The sequence below is a fragment of the Atractosteus spatula genome, chromosome 7 (assembly GCF_055471065.1).
Source record: "Atractosteus spatula isolate fAtrSpa1 chromosome 7, fAtrSpa1.hap1, whole genome shotgun sequence".
Classification (NCBI taxonomy): Eukaryota; Metazoa; Chordata; class Actinopteri; order Semionotiformes; family Lepisosteidae; genus Atractosteus; species Atractosteus spatula.
The window spans coordinates 624566-649488 of NC_142712.1; the positions used below are offsets into that span (position 1 = coordinate 624566).

General features: G+C 38.3%; 1 protein-coding gene across 2 annotated transcripts in view; it reads right to left on the reverse strand.

The window, feature by feature from the left end:
* Positions 1-9150: 9150 nt before the first annotated feature.
* The window catches only part of nrip1a (nuclear receptor interacting protein 1a), a 40918-nt gene continuing 25145 nt past the window's right edge, over positions 9151-24923 (reverse strand). For both annotated transcript variants that reach the window (XM_088922146.1, XM_088922147.1), the window contains exon 2: positions 9151-17214. In XM_088922146.1, the coding sequence (XP_088778272.1) occupies positions 13391-16777 (3387 nt within the window). In that variant the 5' untranslated portion in view covers positions 16778-17214 and the 3' untranslated portion in view covers positions 9151-13390. The remainder of the gene's footprint in view (positions 17215-24923) is intronic.

A 24923-nucleotide genomic window follows, 5' to 3' on the forward strand; every position in this document is an offset into this window, starting at 1 on the left:
CTGTGTCTGAAACAGGGCAGATCTCGCCCACCGGGAACATTTCATTCTGCTGATGTTGAACATTTGATTTCGAAGTAGAATTTCAAGGTACATTTACCCTTCAACTTTAGGGTTACATAATATTTCTTTACAAAAATTACCATTACTTTCAAGTAATAGCGCAATTGCAACCAATTGTCCAGCAGTGGGCAGCGTTGTTCCACAACAACCCGTACTTGAGCGCCTGCTGCTACAGTCATGTGGAACTTGAAAGGCGCTGTGCCGCGCTCCTCGAGTTTAAAATATAATTTCTAGACTGTGACTTCAGATGTTCGAGCAGGGAACAACGTCAGCATGCTGAACAACAGAAAAGCGAACCACAGCGACCGGCTGTCGTGCCTTGTTCAGGTGTGACGGAAGGAGCCCCAGCACACACGGGTCCAAAGGAGTGTTACTGAGAATAGCTCGGAGCTCAAGTGCCTACATAATAGTCATGTTCCTCAGGGCATTTGGATCATGAGATGGTCTCAGGAGGGATTGTTCAGCAGCACACATGTGCTGGGAAACCATGTATTTTTCAATTTCTGTTCATAATGAACAATTATTTCCAAAATAGCAAAAGAACGAGTTTTTTTAGCATGTGCATCTCTCATTACAGTCAATGACCACAATAACACACTCAGTGACCACAGGTGAATCTGTTCTGTCCCGAGTCCTTTTGTCGGGCGCCATCTAGTGGCATCTTGACTGTAATTACAAACCCCTTCCAACCTTGGAGATCTTCTGCACTTTGCTGTTTTTTTAAACCTTCGTAGTAAAATTTAGTTTTAGATGAAGAAGAACACTCAATATTTTACACAACAATAACTCCTTTTTAATACACCCCACTGAGCATATACTTATAAGAAAAACTTGTTATGTTACTGGCGGTCGGTGGAACACAAGTCCTTAAAATAAGTTTACTTCATTCTTCATCACTTTAATCAGCATCCCTAGTGAAGAGTACAATAACAGCAGACTGTTCTTTCATTGAGCCTTCGACCTTTACCTATTTTATATGGGTCTTCTGAAGACCTTTCAGTAAACTATTGTGCATTTCTGCTTATCAAGCGGTTATAACTTGTTGCGCTGTTTATGCAATTTATTTTTCAAACGTATGATGACTATACTTTCTCTTTACTGCTCTTTCTTTGCCTTTTTGTAACAAGAGCCACTGTGAAGCGCTATGAAACAGCTTGAACAGCTGCTGTACCACCATGGCTCTTAGGGAAATGAACCCTAAGGATGATCAACAGACACCTTTGGTTCTTGGTCTGTGATGGCCTGCTAGTCAAGGACCAAGGTGGGGTCACACGTCTGTACTTTAGTAATATTTGTAACCCTGTCTACCAGCTGCTTGCATAATAAACCCCTCCACCTCACTGTTAAATAGAGACATAACCTAGTTTCAGTCAGTGACTACAGACTGGCAGGGATTATCAAGTGTAATGTCTTTAATTACAACTTCAATTCTCTGGGTCGCATGTCCCAGCTGCGAGCTATTTTGTGCTTCATTTATTTATACAAGAACTGAACATTTTGTTTTATGTCATGGGTAAAAACTAACACAATAATACACAATAGTACTCTAAGCAGCAGGAACAAACATTTTTTCACCGAATGGAGAATGCCTAACTGAGCTTTCTACAGCTCCACCTCCTGCTTTCAATTCCTCTTGTTCTGACCCAGAAAAACAACAGTTCGAAGAAATAATGAGAAAAACCAAACTCTCATAAACATTTTAGTGAGTCATGCATGTGGGCCAAGAGAAGAGACTACATTCTTCTTGTAAGATGAATCCTGTAAAAAAGCAAGACAGAAACAGGGAGCTCATCTCCAGCCTTTCCATCGCAGGTGCCTCCAATCCCAAATATCTTCTGGTAGCCTCCCACAGTGCACATTGCTGTAAGGTCACAAATACCTCTGTATCGTTCTGCCACTGGTCTTACTGTCACAATGTCTAAATGTCCTTCTGACAACTGGGTAGGATTCCATTTAATTAACACGCTGTTTAATCATCAATTGTGTCACACCTTTTTAATTGAAAATATTAACTTAAATATTTCATAATTTGCAATAAGGAATTCATGACAAAGTAGAAAAATACACACCCAGGCCTTTAACTGAAAAAAAACAACTGATGATAAAAACAGCTCTATAGATTTTTTCTGAAGTCTGGTCTAGCTTCTGAGGAATGATAGATTCATATAGAACACGACAGACTTTTCACATCATCCTTACAGAACATTACTAAAGACAAAACCTTAGGTAACATTCATGTGTGTTATTCCCACACTCCTATCACTCAAACTACACATTTGATGTAACGAAAACCTATTGCTTATTTTTTTATTAATTATTTCTTAACCATTTGATATCAACTGCTTGCTGGAAATCTAGAAATGAATAGGGTTTAGGGCACCTTTTGTCAACTTTACTCATTCATTGAAAAGTGAAACATTTTAGCATTTTAGAGCAAGGGAAAAAAACCTTCAGATACAGCCAAACTAAACAGCTGTTGTGGGAACAATGAGTGAAGTAGACTAAGAGTAAAAGGTATTTGTACAGTTAAAGTGTTTTCACCCATCAACGTCAGCTTAACTGCTGTCAATAGGAGATGGCAAGACGTTCTGCAATGAATACCATCATTGTGACTCCGCTCTCTGCTTACAGCTCCATGCTTGACATTGTGCAGATGAAGCCATGCCCTGGTTCTGGCCCCAGTGTCTGCCAGGGTCCTAACAAAGCTGCAGCCTGCTTGGGCTGGTTAAATATGTCAACTTTCACCTTGTTACATGCAAATAGCTTTGGGTCAAATAGTAAAGAGCTCCTTTATCCAGAATGAAATCTGAATTGTCATCAGAATTGCAGAGTGTTTTTATTAACTCACTGGTTAGATTCCATCAAAAACATGTAAGAATAGTTACAAATGAGAGCAGGCCATTCAGTTAATCTAGCCCATTTATTAGCTAGAAAGTAAGACCCATTCTTGGTTTTAAATGCTGTTCAATATCGTTCCTGCTTGTGCCCTCTGGTTCATTTTTCACTGTTCTGAAGACGTTCAGAGGATCGACCTTGTCAGTGCGTTTGAGGATTTTAAATACTTCTGCTAGGTTCCCTCATGTGCTTCTCTGTTCGATAGAAATAAAGGTTCAGTTCCTTCAGCCAATGTAGGACAATCGATAAAACCCTAGAATGTAGTTGGTTGCTCTTCTCTGGACTGATCCCAGAGCAGCAATGTCTGTTATAAACGTGACAGTCATCTCGAACTTTACGCACGGGTTAGGGATGTTGAGTAACGGGTAAAGCCAAATTTGCGTATAGCCAAATTTTACTTTATAACACTTATAAAAAATCCTACTAACCTCTTGTGGGAATTGAAAATATTAAATATAAGTATAAAATTAGTAAATAAAAGTAAACGAGACGCCAGTATAAGCTCACTAACTAGCTCTTGTGGGCGTGCTTGACGATGTTTTCAGGGAATAAATCATTAAATCAATAATGTATTGTATAATTTCAACATAACATTCCTCGATTTAAATTCTGCAGTCTGAATTATATGTGGTAACATTTTGTCTTCCTCCTTTATTGCTTCCCCACACCGTCTAGAAGATACAAATTACCAACATAAACATCTATTTGAATATTCACCCTGTTCCTGTATTCTCTGTTTTCTATTAACCAATTCTCAAACTAAATACATACATTTCCCTGAATGAATAATGCTTATAATTTGAAAATTCACAATTTATGGGGATCTTTATCAAAAGCCTCCTGAAACCTTTATTATGCCACATTATATAGTCTATACATGTCCATTTTTGTCCTTGCTTGTTCAAAGAACACTAACAAATAATATCTAGCTTCTCTAAATCAATGTTAACTGTTTTCCTATGATCATATTTCAGTACAGTTAATCCTGAAGTATAGTTTTTAATTATAGTGAAAATTATAGTTTCAATAAAGTAAGTCAAACTTAATTGGTCTATAATTACTTGGTCCGGTTTGGCCACTCTTTTTAGAAAGAACACTAGATTAGCAAAATATGTGTAGTTTTCCAAGTGGCAAGTAGCAATATTTTGATGAATATTGAAGTTTATTCCTAAATAATTAAGGATCATTTGATAATAATCTAAGGCAAATCCTTTAACTACAGATTGAGCTTGTACGTGCATATACAGAATTGGCTTAATATGCAAATCAGATGGAAACAATGACATGTTTTGTGGCTTTGGTGAATCATGTCAAGGACAATACTATTAACATGTCATGAGAAGATCACCATGGTAAACTTCCCAAAGGTTTACAAAGATTTGTCTTTCCACCTTTTAAAGCAGTATGGTGTGACAAAAATAGAGTTAGTCATGTGAATGATGTCTGGAAACTTCTACCTGGACTGCAGGTGATCGGAATGAAATGTTGTAGCTAAGACATACAACACAGATGCATCTTCTTGCTACCTGCAGACTTTCAGACAGTTTGGATGTGGTGAGGATCCAATTTACTTACTGTTGTGCTTCAGTGAGATAATGGACACCTACAGTAAAGTTCCTGGCAGGTTTGAAGAAGGTCTGCCTGAAGTTTACAGAAAACGTATAAACCACACAGACAGGAACCCTTGACTGGATTCAGTGTTAAGCACCAAGCCACCATGCTGCCTTTGAAGGGGAGCAGACAGTATAAATTCCTCATAAAGTATTGTGCAAATCAAGGTTCTGTTCTGAATTTCCAAAAGAGTCCCCTAATTCAATTTTCAGCATTTGGAATACAAGTGAACCATCAAATTCTATACAGCGCTAAGCTCCTGGCCATTAGGGTTGACCAGGAGATTCAAGGCAATAGCTGCATGTTTTCTTTCCTTTGTTGAAAAAAATGTAGACAAAAAGAGGATTGTTGAGTTTAAAAGTTAGCCTAGTTTTAACCTTGTGACTGATTAGTTCAACGTTTTTTGCAGCTGAAGGAAGTGAGGGGTTATTTGCAGTTCAAGTCTGATAAACATCTACTGAAGGAAAAGTTCACAAAGGGATGAAAGGTTACTGGAAGTTTAAGGAAAGGGTAGCTGCTGAAAGATCAAATAAAGTGGAAGTCAGAAAGGGGGGAAGTGTACAGTTCCAAAAAAACAACCACAGACAAGTTGTTACTGTTCCCCCAGCATACACAAGCTCCCTCATTCCTGTGCAAAGCAAGTTCTAATTTAACCTTTGTGCTGCTGAGCTTCTGTCCTGAGAGAGGTATTGTCCCAATCAAGGGCAAACCGAAAGCACATCGAACTTGAATTGCGTTTACATTTATTGATGAAGAATGTCGGGAGACAAGGGTCTTTAGAAAGGGCCTCCTTTTAAGGCTGTGAGGATCTCAGGGCCACTGGCCTTAGTACAAAAACTGAATAAACTATAATGAACAGACATAAATTGGGATGTTGTAAAGAAGAAGATTGTTAACATTCCAACAGATTTACATTGTCACAAAATAACTTGCTGTAGCCCTCTAGCACAGAGAAGCGTCCAGTATATGATCAGACAGACACTTGTCCTCTGCGGGCTCAGGGGTGTGGCTGAACTGATGGGATGAACTGATGGGACTGCTGTCATGTCAGCTCACCCTGTTCCTGCTGGGTTGTGCAAGTGCCCTTTCTGTAAAAAGAATTACACACAATTTATTTTTTTGCTTTTAATTGTAGTCTTTTATATTCAAATATTAATCTCTAATCCTATCCTTTTGCAATTATATTATTAATTACAAATTGTTTTATTACATTAGATTTTGGTAGTTTTCATATGCCTTGACTACTTTTTCATTGTCTTGATTAAAAAAATCAATCTAAATATAAACACAAGGTTCTTATAAGGAGAATGGGTTAGCAAAGTTCAAGTAAATTCCTTTTGTGATAGTAATGTATTGTTGGAATATTCTCATTTCTGCCCTCTTTTGATTTCCTCATGCTCTCTGTGATTTTTGGTAGACATTGAAAGGTTTTTTTCTTCTCCTCAGTTCATTATGGAAATCCAAATGACTTGAAAATGGTACATCATTGTGTTTCAGGTGGTACTTGAGCTTCTAATAAGTGAGTATTTTTCTATGTGAAGATAAGATGATATAAAAATCTATTCTACCATTTGAGAGTGGTTAATATTGATTTTGTACAATTTAAAAAGTTTTTTGTATTGTTTTAATCAGCTTTGGAACACGACCCTATGTCATAGGACCTTACTTTCAAGAGTTTGCATAAATGCCCAAGTTGCATAAATATTGTTATTATTGATTGGGATACCACTCATCACCATTTTTAAAGTTATTATTGAAATTGCATTCCATAGTTAAATTTGTCATGATGAATAATTCTTAACAACATTACAGTACATTTAAAAACAACTTGCCTAAGCTGAAGTGCTCCATGTGGCCAGTATACATAATTTCCACCGAAGAATAAACTGTATTTAAAACAGTCCCTAGGAAACACAAATCCATTGCATTGCAGGAGAAAAATGTCTCATGTTCAGTTAGATTTAAATGTGAAAACAGAAGGTGCACAGAGGGTTTTTACAGACAGACTTGTGGGTGTCTGGAACAATCTACACAGCCATGTTGTCAAAGCCGATATCATCGCCTGCTTTAAGAAACAGCTGGATGAGATCCATGGGTCAATTAGCTAATAAAGAAATGGACTAGATGTGCTGAATGGTTTTCCCATAGTTTCCAACAAGCCCTGTAAGGTTAGGGTTAGGGTTGAATATACTTTGATGGAAATATAGTTCACAACCAAAAAGCAAGTATTATGCACTAGTTAGGAACAGAGTTATTCAAAGTGCTATGGGGGTCTGGGAGAGGTTACCCAGACAAGATGTTGAAACAGATACGCAGGCTTCTTTTAAAAAATGGGTAGATGAGATCCACAAAATAATTAGCTGTTAGCAACAAAATGAGCAAGATAGGTTTAAATTCTTATGTTCTCAACCTTCTATTTTCCATATGAGTATGTATGCAAATGAGAATATTGAAAAGACTGTTTGAAGTTTAAGTAAAAATGTTTTAGCAGCTTTCAGATGTTTCTGCTTTCAACAGACAATAGTGCTACAAGTGTCCTTGGAACTCTCCTGCCCCACGCTTGGCCAATGGCTGCCGCTTGTGTGCACTGCGGTTTGAACTGGGAATGCTAGTCTCTCACACTGTCAAAAAAAAAATTATCTGTGCTGTAAGCCGATTAAAATGTACTTGATTATAAGTTTAAACAAACTATGTTGACAGAAACACTGCAAAAAATAAGTTTTTAAGCATTTCATAGCACATGCATATGACAATAAACTCTACTCTACTCTATAGTAATACGGATACAACATCGAAGTTTCCTTAAACTTGGAACTCAGAGGCTAAGGGAAATTGCAATTGAGACAAGTAAGGATATTGATTTTCTGCAGAGAAGAGATGTATAAGAATTTTTTGGACTATTTGTATCTCTCTTAACTAGCCAATATGGGTTTAGATATGCAGATCTGTGAAACTATCCCTGTGCACATGGCCCTTGTTGCAACTAGAAACTGTTTAGAGCTTGCATGAAGTGGACATGCAGTTTTCTGGAATAACTTGGTATCGAAAGCTTAGCAATGCTGACGCAGACCTGGACACCCCCTCCCTAAATGTGCCCTCAGCCTATTTTTACTTATAAATCCTGACCTTGGAATAAAACCTCGACTGTGACACAGACAGATGCACGAGCACAAGCACACGCAGAACAAACCATGACCTACTTCTGGGGCTTCAGCTGCTAAAATGTCAAAGACATCATACTCACAGTTACTTATCCTGTGCAGATCTGCTCTAATCAGCTCCTCTTCACAGGGACCAACAAGCACACAACAGTGAAGCTGTTCTCATCACACGAGGATCGACTCAACACTTCTTGTTTTCAGGAAGAATAATTGAATAAGACAGACGTTTGTGAAACATGAGCATTGTGCGTGAAACATGAGCATTGTGCGTTACTGTCTGCACAACATACAGAACTATCCTATACATTTGGCACAGAGCAAATGAGGCATGTGTGTGAAAATAATTTTGGCACACATTCCATTAGCCTCATCCTGATAAAAATGACTTAAAGAGCTATCAGCAAACATGTGTATGGCAGAAATCAATAAAGAATATTCCTGAACCCTGCATTATTTAGGTTGTACAACTTTAACTCCACGTTTCGAAGATCCTATGAGATTTTCTGCTCTGCCTTGTCCATGCATTGTTGTTGTTTTGTGTGATGTAGCCAAAATTAACAGCAACACACGTTCTTGTGTAAGTTGTACAGGTTGTGAGTTGTGTGTACATCTTTTGATATCTTCCTGTAGGATTTGTCATCCTAGGACAGGGTGCTGTTGCTGTTTTTTTCTTCATACTTCTTTCAATAAGAAGACTAGAACCCACAAACCCCTACATTCCTCATCACTTTGAACAGAAGTTTATCACAGTTTGAAAGTGTAGTTTTCTGAATCAATCATTCACTGCTTTTTTATTATCGGACTAAGACAGAAGCCCCAAGGAGTGCTTGACATTTTATTGACACATTCTGCTGTGTGTGATTTGGGTCGATTATGGAGCCTGGTGACCTGTTTCAGTGCTGACCCAGCCAATGAACAGAACTGCCTTTTTAAACTTTGCATGTGCTCATGTGTTTGTGTTTAGTCAAAGAAACCAGCAGGAATTAAGGTCACAACTTCAGGCTTAATTTGAAATGTAGGCCAGCTGAATTTCAGTATTTAGTCTGGGTTAAATTTTATAGTCTTCCGTAGAATATTCTTAAAACAAGGGCATGAGACATCTGTTCATAAATGAAGGTGTAACCATGTGAATTTTAAGAATTTGTTTTTAGTTTGTAATCAACTTATTACATGAAATAAACCTAAAATGTAAATGTAACCTTAATGATTGATCATGGAGCTGATCTGAGACTGGTAATTTTTTAATTTCAGAAATTCATTAGAAGAAATAAGGAAAGTTTCCTATCACAAAAAAGTAGTCACTCTTAATTCCTTCTATCTTCACAGCATACAGTAATTTACTGCAGCATGAAAAGAACAGAGGCAGCTTGATTGTGTCAGTCCACATCCAAAATAAATTTTAACAAAGGCAATAACACACATATTTATTCAAACTGTGCATTTTAGTACTTTATTTAAAATCTGTGCAAGAAGTAAACACCCCCCAAAAAAGGAAAAAAGAAAACATTTTCAGCTCATCACGTGGAATGAAGGTTCAACATCATGACACAATTGTCTTTTTTAATCTTAACATTGATATTGTACAGTGAGTTATCCTGCTCCCTGCTCCTCTGGCAAAACACACACTGTAACTGGTAAACCACTCCTGTTTGATGCCAGTAAAAAACAAAGCAATAAATGGAAATATTTAACGCACATTAGTTTTCAAAGTTTAAATATTTGTTAACGTGTATAATTTTACATACTGTCTTCGATCACATTTAAAGTAATGAGCACTCCTTGATAAAAGACCTAGATTAAGACTTCAGTTTCCCCACAGCCAGGAGTGATGCACAGGTTTTTCCCCCATGCGTCTGCATGCAACAGGCAGCGGTGTACAGCATCGGACAGAACATAACATGTTGCAGAACAAAGATAATCATAAGCATACAACAGAGACACATGCAAAAGAAACAGTTCACCTTCTGTCATATTATATACAATATTACACAATTTACATCACCTCAGGGAGTTGAAAACTAGTACATTATCTTTCTCTTAAACAATACAAAATAGTTATCTTTCATAATGAAAGTACTATTTACACAAATATAATTGATTTTACAAAATCACTCTTCATACCTAGTAGAACGTAAAGAGACTGCATATGAATGACCGACATTCAAAGAAAACAAAAAACAAAGTCATACTTAAGACTTGAAAAGTTTATCATTAACAAAGTGTTACCCTTTCAGATTATCTTTCTGCACTATTCAGGGTTAAAAATAATAAATTCAATAAATAATCCCATCTCAAGAATGATCAGGAACACTCAGCTGTTCTGCCTCTATGACTGGGAGTGTCAGAAAGATCTGCTTGAGTCTTTGTGTCATTCATCACTTCCATGCGATGCTAATGTGGGTCTGAGGTTTATATTGTGACACCTCTGATAGGTTTTATTATCCATTACACCCTTGTTAACAGTGGCAGACATGCTCTCTAAAACACCAAGGGCAGAGTCAATGGGTTTTATTTAAGTATCGCATAGGTTACACCATATTAGATGTAAATGGCATTTTTCTCACAAATAAAATGAGAACATAAGAACTAAAAATATTTAAGATTTCCAGGATTGGTTTGGTTATTACATTATCTTACGATAACTGCAGTTAAACGGTATATGAGTAATTAACAATTTCACTTTGAAATTCCAATGGGAAACTTTCAGATAATGAAAGGGAAATGTCTCATAGGCGTTAACCAAGGAAGAAATCAGCACAGCTCTAGGAGACCTTATTCTGTGTTACATAGTAACGCCAAGGAAGAGACTTCAGACAGGACTAATACCCATTGAGTGGAAAAGACCTCTTGTGGCAAGCATGCAGAAGAAGGTGGCAAAACCAATTCGTGTAAATTCCAGAAAGGTCATATTTCAATGAAATGTAAAGCTATGGAAACAATGTTAAGTCTTTCTTACTTAGCTATAGAATGATCTGATCAAGTATCAACAGAAATGGATATAAAATGGCATGTGATATGGTTTATTTAAATTTTAAAAAGGCTTTTGATAAAGTCTCTCATACAAGGTTAATTCCCAAATTGCAAGTGACAGGTATTCAAGGTAATGCTTGTATTTCTATTAAGAATTGGTTAATGGACACCAAACAGAGGTTGCAAATAAGCTCTGAATGCTTCTTAGGGTGAGTGGAATACCACAAGGCTGAGTGTAAGGACCAGTGGTGTTATTTGTTTATATATATAGTAAACTAGGTAAACAGGAGGATTACCAAACACTGGAGAAAACACTATGGAAATGCAAGAGGTTCAATTCAGAACTATAAATACAAGTTGGGAAACACTGAGCTTGAAGAACCTATGGATTAAAAAGACTTGCATGTTCATATCCACATTTTGTAGCCCTAATCTACTAAATAATGTGGGAAGAAATAAAGAAAGCAAAAAGAATAGTGGGATATAAGGTCAAAGGTGTCGAATTTAAATCAAGAGATGTTTAAATAATAAAATGCACTAGTAAGATCTCACTCTGAATACTGTGTATAATTTTGGTTGCCAAATTACAAAAAAATATATTGCTGCTCTGGAATCATTTCTAACATGAGTGTTCAGATACACTTTCAGGCTTAGCGGAGTGTCCTTCCCCAAGCCTAAAAGAAGGGAATCTTTCGATCTTGAATAGAGAAGAATACGATGAGATCTGACTCAAGTATCTAAAAGGCTCAAAACAAATTGTGAAACTCAGCCCAATGGACTTCTTCATAATCAACAATGAAACACGAACCAGAGGACACAGTTGGAAACTAAAAGGGAAGTTAATTTAAAATGAGAACATGAGGCACTTTTTACACAAAGGGTGGCAGGGGTTTGGAACAAGCTACCCAGCCAGGTTGTCAAAGCTGATACCCTGTCTTCATTGAGGAACGGATGGATGAGAATCTCGGATCAATCAGCTACTAGCAATCTAACGAGCTAGTTGGGCCGAAAAGCCTCCCCTCACTTGTGAGCTGTTTTAACTTGCTCAAGTTTTCTACTTTCATTTTAGAAATTAAACATACAGCCACATCATAAGCCATAGTGGTTTTCTAAATTCAGTTCTGCCTTTTTTTTTACCTGGCACAGTTATCACACTAGGGGGTCAGTAGAAACACCACACAAATTCTCAGAATAAACGGAATAAATGCCTAAAATAAAAATAATACAAATATTGAACATTCTAACATTCACATGCTAAGTCTAAGTAACACCCGTCAATACAGATGGGTTAATTCCAAACAAAAATTAAAATACATTTCCAAGGTGTCTTCCTCTTTTCCCAGCTCAAGACACTCTGCCTGGCTATATGGTTCCACCCATCACTCGCTCAGAAAAGAAGGCTCCATGATGGATGTTCGCTCACCCATGAGGGCCCTGATTTGTAACCGTACCAGAGCAAAGCATCTAGGCACAATCAGGCCAGCTGTGGGCTTCTTGGTGAAAGATACTTCAGCTATATTGTTACTTCAGTGATTACAAATTCCCACTCCCTTTCCTGCATTCTAACAATTTTAACTTTTATAGTAAAACATCCAGATGCATACATGAAATTCTAATAAGAGCATTATTTTTTGAATCAACGTGTCTCTTGCAGCGTGCACTATACAATGTCTACAGCGGGGCTTTAGTCTGATAAACCACAACACATATTGATCAACCTCAGGCAAATGTAAGATGTAAAAATTATTCATTCTCTTACACGGCAGGAGTTTTAGACAAGGTCTATCTCATTGTTTATAAGACATTGTCAGCAACATACTTGATTGTAAGATTGATTTTAAAAAATTAGTCTCCTTAAACTATTTTTTAATGCAGATCCAAATTTGACTCATAAGATGAAGAGCAATTTTCAGGTCATCACTTTCTCATTTGACAATATCTACTGATGTTCTGTATTAAAGATGCTTTAGAAAATAAAATATCGAAAATCACTGACAAATCAATCTCCTGAAGCAGCACAGGGAAGTGATAGGAATTCTTGAGGGAAGCTCTTCTGCAAGCTGAAATAGTGTCCTTACAGGACACCGTACAAACACGGACATTTTCAGGCAGCGATTAACAATATTAAGCATGGTTCAGTATGATCCTGGTCGTATTATTGTTATGGGAAGAACAAATAATGAGAACTGCTCATTAAAAACAGTTAAAAAATATATGCAACAGAATATTATCCCTACATTAAATATGAATGAATCCAGTCTAAAGATAAATGGCATGACAGTGTCTAGGAACTTAAAAATAAATTTCCGCGCCACTGAATTCTAACATGAATCGTCCTACAAACTTGGCCAAATTTAATAGAAAGTTACATTTCTATTTCCACTTGAGTAATAGGCATTCTAACATTTGACAGAAGTGCTAGACCAATTTCCTTCATCATGTTAGTTAGCCTGGACAAGTATGAAAATCAACCTTAAAGGTACATGTAAAAAACTTTTCAGTTTTTTCACTAATTTTCAGTGCTTCATTAGTTTAACATCTTTAACATCTCTGTTGTCTTTTGCACTGTATTTTTCCTCAAAAAGTGATTAAATAATCAAGGCAAACCAGTGTGATACAAAACAACAGACACAAAAGAAAAAGAGCATTACATGTCAAAATGAAGGATTATTTTCCTTTCTTCTTACCAACAACTAGCACTTTTCTACTGTCCTATTAAAACTCTCAGTTTCATTTCCTTGCTTCTCATTGCTGAGCTGATGATGATGCTGCTTCAGGCGCAGCCGGTGGCTGTAAGCATCCAGTTCAGACACAGGCTCCTCTTTAACCTTAACCTGCATTTCACACTCTGGAGCCTCTGTCTTTCTCAACTTGCCAATGTGGGAGTTGCCCTTCTGCAGCATGTAGTACAAAATTGGGTTAGACTTAGTCAGCCTTGGGGAATCAATGCTTGGGTCCTGCTTCTCCTCCCCACTGATAACCCACTGAATAGGGCCTTCCAGCTCTCTTTTCACAGGGATGAGGTTCAGTTTTGGAGAATCCTGTCGAGCTGCATGGTAACCCCAGGGAGAACCTGGTGGCTTGCTTCTTTCAGAAGCAGCACTCAGCGGTTTAAAGTCCAGAGAAACTGGACCCTGGGGACTAGAATTATGCTGCAAAACAGTGAAGTCATGATTGTAGCCAGACTTGCTAGGGATGTTCCCATTGATCTTGCAGTTAGCCTGAATAATGGAAGGGCTGGTGGCACTTCTTGGCAGAGATATATCTTTTAGACAGTTGTCAGACAGGAGAAGCTGCTTCAGCACATTGAAGCCCTTCCCATCTTTTGGCAGAGACTCACTCACAGGGCATCCAACTTGTAGCAGACTATCTGCTTCCAGGCGATTCACTTCATTGTGGACATTTCGTCCATCAGAAGTCCTGGACCCAGAAGGTTCACTGCTTCCATCCCTCTGAACAGCACTGACTGCTCTTATACAAGGCTCAGTGTTCAAGGTCTCATCCATTCCCATGCAGAGTTTCCTCTTTTTAGGGACAGCTGGCCCCTGATTTAATGACAGCCCTTCTTTACCACTGATAGTGCAAACATCCTGGGTTTTCACTTGATAGGTGCTGGGTGGGTGTTTCAAAAGCTGGCTGAGAAGGCCATCTTTCGGAATAGCTTCTGCAGATAAAACCTCTGATTTAATGTCTTTCTGGTTAGATGAGTGAGGGCTGTTTCCCTCATTCAATCTCTCCTCTACCTGACCTCTTTTTTCTTCACCATTGTTGTTAGACAGATGGACCTCATCTCGTGGCTCAGTCTTTATTTTAATGTCCAACGTTGGCTCGTATGAGTTTCCACTGCCTGGGGATGGGTCAGAATGCTTATCTAAACTGTCTCCTTTGTCCGCTGGTCTCTTCCTCTTGCCACTTGCCTTTTCTTTGCTGGTGGTGGCTCCCAAAAGGAGCTGCAAGACTGTGCGCCTCTCGAGTAGGTTCTCAATCTCAGAAACAGAAGGTGAAGGATCCATCACGTAAGGAAGCTTCATACTACTCACCAGTGGCTCCTCTAAAACTGGAGTTTTGTTCTTTGTGAGTGGGGCATTCAGTCTCTCAAGCAAAGCCACTGGCTTGTCCGTTCTGGGTTCATATGTCTGCCTTATTCCAGGAGACACAGAAGTCTCTATAGGTGGTGATGGAATGGACTTCTGTAACCCACATTGAGCTAGGTTTTGTAGTAACTTACTAGCACTAAAGGAGGATTCTTGCACGTTTTCATTGGAGTGGGATTTAGCCTTACACAGATCCAAAGGGATGGCTTGCACCTGAGGAGACAGGCTCAAACTGTAGGGAGATGCACTGCCATTTGTGTCTTGTTCTTGTGAAAATACAGGCAAGGACTGCAGCTTTCTGAAACACAGTGCATCTGGAGAGTTTCTTGTTCTTGTTTCCTCAAACCTACTGCTTGGCGTTACTCTGCCAGTAGGTAGACAATTAGGTTTAGAGGTGGTGCAACTCTGTAAATCTGGGTTATCTGAATTTTTATTTACCTTTTCATTATTTTTGTGACCCAAGAGTAGTTGCAGAAGTGTGACCTTATGATGAGGTTTTATAACTGAGCTATTTTCACTTTCTCTGGCCTCTGTGATTTTATGGCTAGGAGTCTCAGGGTTCCAGTTACTTATTAGGGTCTCTGTTAATTTATCTAAAGACGAAGAAGAACCTAACCCTGAGCCACTGGCCCTGCCCTTCACAGACAGGTCTATTGGAGAACAGCTTGAGTGTGAGCTCTCAGCATCACTGTTGTCTTTTGTGAGGCTGTTCTCAAGGTTGGAATATTCACTTTCCGACCGCAGCGGAGAACTGTGGTTTGGAAAAACACTGTAATCTTCCTCCATGAGGCTGTTGCCATTGGTATATTTCTGTGTATTGTGGTTATTTAAAAGGTGCAAAAGCAAGCTGCTGCAGTTTGGAGAGGGCCTTGAGCTGTGTCTGTCAAAGGAGTGTTTGTCCCTAAAAGAATGCAGAGACCGTTGGGAACTGTTTACTCTGCTCTGCCCCTGAATGGGTGATGGACTATGTTTACTGGAATCTACCGTTTGTGGCAGTGTTCCACTTTGTCCATTTAATGGGTTGACTATATCCGCGGACACCTGATGCTGTCCCATGCTAGACTGCTTTATATCCTGCGTTTGTTGTGTGGCCATCGCTGCGAGTCTCTCACTGGCCGACCGGCCAGATAGTTGTGCTTTTAAGGCCTGCTCCCGGGAATACTGCTGTAGATGTGCTTCACTGGAAAGCAGCAAGGCCAGCTGACTACAGGCAACACTGGGTTTTGGGGAAGACGTAGGGCTTGACCGGTTCTTCACGATGCTGGCCACAGCTTTCAAACGTGCTGCACAGGATATGGAGTCCCTAGCAGCAGGCTGAACGCTGCTCTGTGACGCTTCAGGTGAATCAGAAAACCTCTCTTGGCTGTTTCTCCGTTGGTAAGGCACACTGTTGTGGTTTTGCATTTTGTTCTTTTTCAGCAGGCCCTTCAAGCGACTGGATGCACTTCCATAACATCTCAGGGCTTCATCTTCCACCTGAGTGCTCTTATCACTCTGAAGGTTATCTTGCTGCTTTAGGTTTTGCATTATCTGCTGTGACAGTGCCACACTTTGTAGCCTGGAGCTGAATGACTGGAGCAGGGATGCCAGCAGAGTGCTCTCTGCTTTGCATTTGGGAGAACTGTCCAGAGCTCCTGTTAACAGATCCCTGTTCTGCCCATTTAAATTCACTACAGACGCAGGCAGTTGCTGGGTCTCAGGCCCATTCCAAGCTTCAGAGGAACGCAGCAGTCTGGCCTTTTTAAGGTGCTGTGTAGCCCTTCCAAGAGGAACACTCCTATCCTCCTGATTGGAACCGTGGTTCGGCAGCTGGTGGCTTCCAACTGTCTTGTTATTCTGATTCCTTTCACTGTGCCCAGCATCAGATCTTCTTGTTGCTGCGGCACTTTGTCTGCCTGACACCTGATGCATTAGTAAACCTTCCAGATAAGTTAAAACAGCAGAATCCTGGTGCATCTCAGAGCCAGGCTCTTCCCCATGAGTCATGTTCAATAGTAGGATTCCCTTGTATGGTATGTCACCAGTACTTAAAAAACTCCTCAGAATTATATTGAAATTAACAACTAAAAAAAACCCAACAAAGATATGTTTTGCCTTTGATATAATAAAAGTCACAAATTCAATTTTAGTCAAAAACACAAAAATTAAAACAACTGTCTAATGCAGCAGACTCAAGTGTCTTTAGCAGCCTATCCAGCTGACATTCTTCTGTAGCAGTGAAACTTTCATAATCCTCCATCCACAATGGTGTCCCATTAATTTATTCCAGCGGCCAGAGAGGAGTCAGCAGGGTTTCACAAAAGCCCTTGTGATGCATGAATTTACTGTGGATGAGTCTGAAATCTGATTGGAGAATCAGGAAGGTCTATGAGCTGACAGATGCCTTCCAGCACTCCTGCCCTAAGGCTGAAGGAGAGACACACCTAGACAAGAGAAAAGAACAGACTATGAAAAGCACTGATTTTTAAAACAGAACATTCCAGTGATTAAACACAATTTAAGAGTATTCTATTTGCTGTTCAGTGTAAACTTATACATTTTTGGCTGCTGTAGAAATTCTCAAATCCATGTTTTCATAACAATTCTTTTGTAAAAAATGTCTTTTTGTTTTCCCACAAAAGTAAAGTAAAGATTCTGAATGTTTTATTTTAAAAAGATATGGTTCAAAAGTGTATTTATGAAATGACAGGAGGTGGATGAATAGCACCGAATGTATTAATAGTGATAATGTTTAATTACATTAATCTGGAAAATCTGTCAAGAATTCAGACAATTTTGATCCCTAACTTTCCATCTGTTAAAAGAACAAAATACTAGACTTGGTCTACTTGTGCAGGAAACAACAAAACATAAGCCTTTATTGTTTTCAGGATTGGTGGTGAACTGTGACCTACTTTGTGAAAGTGAACTAATTGCCATAATAATAACAGATGATACACATAACATATGCCTAACTTCCTGAGAGCCAGAAGACACAAAATCTTTATCAATAAAAATAGAAAAAACGGAGCTATAAAAAGAAGTTGGAAACTTTGAAAAGTAAAAAAGAAATAACCTTGCAAATATTTTATTCAAATATAGTATGTTTACAGACATACTATATGTATGTTAACAAAACAATGTTATTTCTGTCTTAGAAAATGCTTTAATGTGTATCACCTTATGCCTTTTTCTGCACAGCTGAGACCACCCTAGTGGCTTGGATGTACACGGAGGTTAATGGCTCTCTAACTCGTGTTTCGCAGTCAAGAGATCACTCTCTTGGATGAGCGACACTCGTGCACCAACACGAATTCTCACACAACAGCTTCTCCTGCTTCCCATTTGTCACTTGCACAACAGATCAGCACTATAGCTGTGCACTGGGTGTGCCTCTGATACTTGGGCAACATTAGGGAGAAAATGAACGTAATGTAATATGTACAAGGAACAAAGCCAAATGAAAATAAACAATCGAAAGGAGATGTTTTTAAAAAGCTGACAATTTAAACAAAAACACTTTTGAGTGGACAGCAGACATAATTCAAGAACACTGTTAATATGTTTGCCACAAATATGTACACCTGTATAATATATATGTATTGCTTTTTCCATAATTTATTTTCCCCCCATAATCTAAGTATGTTTTCTCTGTGCACCCAAGTATGTTATCAATTTTTAGGACTGATAAAGCACAATGTTGTGGTACTTTTATCAGGTTGTACATCATAGACTGTCAACAGCACAACAAAAAATCCAAATCAGCTATAAAGAAATGTTTAAGAAATTCTGAAGTAGCTGAGATAACTAATTGCACATATAAACAGACCATAGCTCACTAATGTATTAATACAATCTTGCGAGAGAAATCTCGTAAACGCATTATTGTCTACCCAGTGTTAATACCAGGATCATGAACTCTAGTGGCTGGAAGGACTGTAGAAAGAGGAAATGACTTATCTATTTTCATTTAGTTACTCAAAAAGGTTAGTACAATTAAATGAACACTACATACTAAAGAAAAAGAGGATATTCTGCTTCACTGCACTATATAAAACTACAAGCAAATATAAATCATTCTTTTCAGCACTTTTGAAAGACTGCAAGTGCTGCACTGACTTCTCTACACCCCAAAGCTACTGAAGTAGAAGCACATGCTTTGCAATATATTTGTAGGCACTTTCTTAACTACCAACAGATGAAACAATGTAAGGTCAGCCATCCCAGCCCAGCTGTGATTCCGCAGTGTGGTCTGGCTATAGCTGGTGTCAATGCCCACAGACAGAAGACACTATCTGCACTTCTAAATGACACCACCTCTTCCTACAGCTGTAGCGTTGATAGCATAATGATCCACAGTAGTGTTCAAAAGTCTGGAAATGTTAAACACAGTGAGGATTGTTTTTCATTCTTTCTCGCAGCTTTCCTTAGAAAAAGAAGATATACTGGGATGCCATCACACTTTAGACATTATTGTCTATAAGTATGTTACAGAAATAGGACATTTCTCTGTAAATGAAAACAGGCAGAATGAAAGCAGAAGCCAATGACTATAAAAGACTGAACTCAAGTTTTATGGAAAATGCTTTCATTAAAGAAAATAAGATTGATTACAAAATTACACTCCTTATGAAATTCTGTAAGATGTATGAAATTCTTATGAAAGTATGAACATTCATAACCAAACTTATAAATTAAAAATCTTAAAGTAATAACAGGTGCAGAACATCACTGTTCATTTCCAAAAGTGTTACCATTCAGAGGATCCAAAAACAACTGATGATATTCTTGTTTGTACAGCACAAACTCTCCCTGATCAGATCAGATCAGGCTAATCGCTGATCCCCTCTTGCAGGCCCACTGTTTACAGCACACAGCATGCAAATTCAGACTTGCCCTGTCTACCAAAGAGCCAGTATGTCTTTTACTCTGATAGCACGGTAGTGACTCAGCTCCAAGGAAACCATACTGACAGGCATTATCTCTGTCTGATGGCAGTCTGAGATGATCTGCAGCAGTCTTAGTCCTGAGTCCAGACAAGTGGCCTCGTCACACGGCTCTCACACTAATTGGCACCTTGGCTGGCACCTGCTCTGAGAGACTGTGGAGTGTGAACAAACCTCTTGCTCCCATTGGAGCGGGGTGTGTCTGGACCAGGCAGCGCAGCACTTTAATACAGCATGCCACAGTGAGACTCCAACCCAGATCCTGGCAGAATTGCCAGGAGCGATTCCCTGCATGTCCTTCTTGAGGAGGGGAGAAAACCCCCATGTCTGGGCGAATTCCACAAAGGTTAATTAAATCTGAACTGCCTAAATCCTATTTCATCCCGATTAGCTCTCCAATAAAGTCCATTTCCCATCCTTTTCCCCTTTCAAGCAAATCCCTTGTCCAGTGTGTTGTGTGCCGAGCTCTGAACACTGTTCAATCTTGAATCATACTTTAAAAATATCGGTACAATTTCATCTGCAATGAAAGGAACAAAAACATCCGGCTTGAAAAACAAAAAAACTGCCAGGTGCTATTTCTCCTTTTGAACATTAAAGAATTCAAATTGGTACAGCTTAGCTTACAAAGATATAAAAATGCTGTTTCTATGGTGAAACACATGTTTCGCACCTTAAGACAAATTAGGCCTGGGAGTCCTCAGTTCTTACTCCCACTATCAGCAGGATGGGCATTTATTCTAACTCTTACACAGAGCTAATTGTCCTAAGGCAGCACATACTCAGGGAGGTGACTCTCCTTGTTCTATATTATAGGACTGCCAGTTAAACATTCCTTGCACCTTTACATGTTTGAAAGCAAGGATTTCTGAACAGAACAAAAGTCTGTTCATAAAGGGTTAACAGCTGTTATTACAAGGAGAGGTATTTTCCTCAGGTCTACCAAGTGTTGGTATCACTCAGACAGGGTTTTTATAAATCATTTCTAAAAATAATAGCTCTCTAGAAGATCTCTATACAGTATTTTGCAACTGGTTAAATTTTTTGACATTGTCATTTAAAAACCTCCTTACATACCTGACAGAATCTTGGAAGACTGGTGACAGAGATTCTTCTTGCAGGGGACAGCAAGACCTGTTATCTCACCATGTATTTCAATACAGTGAGAACATGGGGGGATGCTGAGTTGTGTTGGAATTCAGTCTTTAAAAGACCAGAGAAATCTGATGATAGTTTGATCACGGATGTGTTACACTCACAATTATGAATTGTGCTTTCTACAGCTCTTTACAATCTTCAGTAATTACTGGGTAATTCCCTTATTACACACACTTTTAAAGACCAGCTTTCTGGGAATACTGGTATAAAGATTGAAAAAAAAATGTGTCCTCAATTACAGGTGTTAAATGCAATAGCAAAATCTGTGCACAACAATATCCCTCTAAAATCAAAAATGTAGTCAAGCTTATGCACACTGTTGTTTTTAAGGAAATCAAGTTCTAAATAATAGACGTCCATTTGAATTTTTGGAATGCAAAGCAGTAAATAAGTAACATGAGTGTTATGAAGACATATAGTACCAATTGAAAAAAATCTGAAAGTACTAGAATTATAATTCAAAGACAGCATTTACTAACGCACCACATCCCTGAAGACAAATCCCATTAAGTCAGAGCCAAACCGTACAAGCCATGGCGTGTGAAGAGAGGAAATTGTGGGTATTAAGCGATATTGCAGAAGAGAGATTTAAAATGACCTTATGCATCTGTCTTAATCCATCATTTTAAATGGGCCCAGAAAGGACCCCTCTGGACAAAAAAGGTAATGCATCTCTTTACTGTACTTCAGGTAATTATCCATTATCTTCTGACAATGTCAGGCAATAACATCTGACAGCATTTTAAATTATTTTACTAGCCACTGGCAAAAAAAGCCATGTGGACGCAAAAGTTACATCATCTGTGAAAAGTCGTTCTTTTGCTCCTTTTCAGACATTCAGTAGTATGAAGGTCACCAAAGTCTTAACATTTGTGGGGAACGTTGTGGACCTGATAGTAACTGCAGGGGGTTGATAATGTTGATATCCAAAACCATTTTGCTTACGTGAGAGGTATAAGATTAATTTTCCCCAAAACACTGGACAATAAATTATTTCCATTGTTCAAGAATCGTAACCCATTCAAGTTATTAAAAATGCACAGTGTAAATATACAGGATCTATAGATAAAAGTCAAGGTCACAGACAGGGAAAGCTTTAAACTCGGTATAACAGCTGGTGTCTATGCAAGTGCTGAGCTTTGATAACAAGTGACAAACCTTCCCCTGCTGTATGTATCGCTGCTTATATAAAACTACTCTTTGCACAGTAAGTCATGGTTAAGGTTGAATATACAGGAGAAGGACAACAATTACTAATTATTTTCCACATACTAATTAAAATAATTACAGCGAACTGTCCTTTTACCATTAGTGATCCATGCATCATCCACCTAGGATAAAGAAGACTAAACCATACGGAATCTCTCATCTATATACCAAGAACTCTCTTTGCTCATTCACTTACAATATCAAACTGGGTAAAAAACTTCTAGTTTCTTCTTAAAAGAAGAGGTAAAAAGAAGACAGATATGATTTGCGTAAAAAGTAAATAACAAAAACATACTTAACGAAAAATCTTTGAAACTTTCCACCAATGAACAGACCAGTTATAAGAAAGAGACTGTAAAAATACAGTCCTCTGTCACCTTGAACAAAAATCAATTTACAGCTGTTATTATAACAAACACCCATGCAAAACATCATCAAAATGCAGCTACAAATTCTTAAGATAGAGTGCACAGTGTCTCAGTCAATCAGGGCCAAGCACAATAAAAACTAGGTCACAGTGACCTACTTCCAAAGACACATGACGAAAACACACACATACACAGGGCAAGCAGAGCCGAATCTACACTCATTAGCCCCACCAATTAGAGCTTAGAACCCAAGCAAAGAGTAGATCAGCATGACCCAGATACTCATAACCTAAAGAAATGCTGGAATGGAATGTCCACACAACTGGAAGAATTTAGCTTTTCTAATGTAGAGCTATGCTTACATAGTCTCTTTTATATCAGTCATTTAGTCTTGATATGGGTGGAGCTAAACAGTCAACATAATGTAATGGGGAGAAATGGTGTACTTGATTCTTGATGCCATAAGAATTTCTACAGTGGAGGCAGATTTCTTATTCAAAAATGGTAGGTGTCTGATGATCTTGAGATACAAAATATCCTTTACAAAACATGCCATCTTACTAGGTGAGAACCTGGTCAAAATAATACACTGTAGCTTGCAAAGTATGACACACAGAGCTGGTGTGAACTTCAGGGTCTACCATGTGAGCACACCTGGGGTCCTTTGCACAACCACACTTTCTCAGGGTGGAGCTGTTCTTGCTGAGTAATACATCATAGCAGTAATACAGGTGAATGTTTACCTCCCTCGTCAGAAACAGACTGCTGTGGCAAGACTGGGTCAAAACATTTAACTTACATCCCCGACACAAACTACAACAGAGGAAAGAATCTTACTTAGAATGTAATTATGGACTGAATTAGGTTTTGTTTAGACTCAGCTGGTGCTAATTACTCAACAGGAGCCAACTCAACAGAGACCGGCAGTTTTAAAACCTGGGATCTCTGATCATTGTTAAAAACATACACATTCATTTGAAGACGAGCACAGTGAGGGGACAGTTTTCAAAGATTTAGTTAATGATTTTCTGAAACAAAAAAATTAAAAGGTGCAAATTTAAGATGAGACAAGGTAGGAAATAAAGACTAAAAATCTACCATCTTTTTATAGTTTAATCAGTTTTGGCGTTTTATTTGCACAGCTGTAAAAAGCTTTGGAGGTCATTCATTGGCTATGCAGATGGAAGCCAACAAAGAACATCAGCCTTATGATGTCCTGCATCAACTGTGTTATATTGCAAGGCTGATCAGGGAATGATGGAACTGAATCGTAACAAACTAAAATTCACAAAGCCACTACTCTTTTTGGCCTCCCACAACAGCCAGAAGGTCAAGATGATTACATGATGTTTTGCAAGTTTTACACAGACTAATCAACCAGAATGTGACATTTCACTGTAAAGGATAAAATAAAAGAGAGAAAAGGTAACATCAGTTCAATTTAAAATCAAGTACCTTTGCTGCTCCCTGTATGTAGAAATCAGGAAAGAGAAAATTAGCTAAACATATCTACATGATTGGCAATGCAGATGAAACTGGAAGTGTAAAGAGCCTTCTATTAGATGAGTGTTATTAAGCATTTAACTTCATCTTGGCATTTGAAAATTACTTGAGTAATAGGAATATGTTTCAAATGTGATTCTCAACAAGGGCTGCCAGTGTGAACTGAAACCATGACATTCTGCAAACCAGAGAATCAAAATGTGCCTCTGTGTCAGAGGTGAGTCTTTTTCTGCTGAAGCCATCACCCAGGTAAGAATTACAAAGAAAGTAAAAAGGGAAAAGACCATTATAATGAGTCAGTGTTACTGTCTAAATGACTGTTTACAAATCAGATTTGAATTGAAGGAGAATCGACAAATACTGTTAAGTGATCTTGGCCTTGTGGATAAACATATAATAGATGGAAAGGCTTCTTAGCTGGACACGTATTTAATTCTCTCTGTAGTGCTAGTAATCCTACATATTTCAACTATGACCTGGGCATCAACAGAAAAATGTATAAGGTTATGTGAAGAAAAACTGAGAAATATATGAGAACAAATGTAATATACCCAAAGGCTAACAATGTTTTTAACTTCTGAACTGCAATCAGGTAACTTTTGTCTTGAAGTCAATAAATTGAGGGCATGAGTCAGAGACTTTCATGTAAATCAACAAGACCCACCAGACACTGAAATCTACTTGTTTAGCTGGAAAACATTAGATAAGAAAATTCAACAATAAGCAAGTTATTTAATCTGATTATCAATAGCACCAATTCACATACAGTAACACTGCAAACTAAATCAAGAGCAAAGAGAAGAAGGCGCAAGGCCAAAGAGCTCGTTCATTCAGCAGATAGGAATAATTCAGCAAATCCATCCAATGCCCTGATAATAATGTTAAATGAAAACAAAAGAACATAGAACACATGGAGAGATTCGATTGTACATTCGATAATCTTGAAAATAAGACCTACTACCAAAGAGA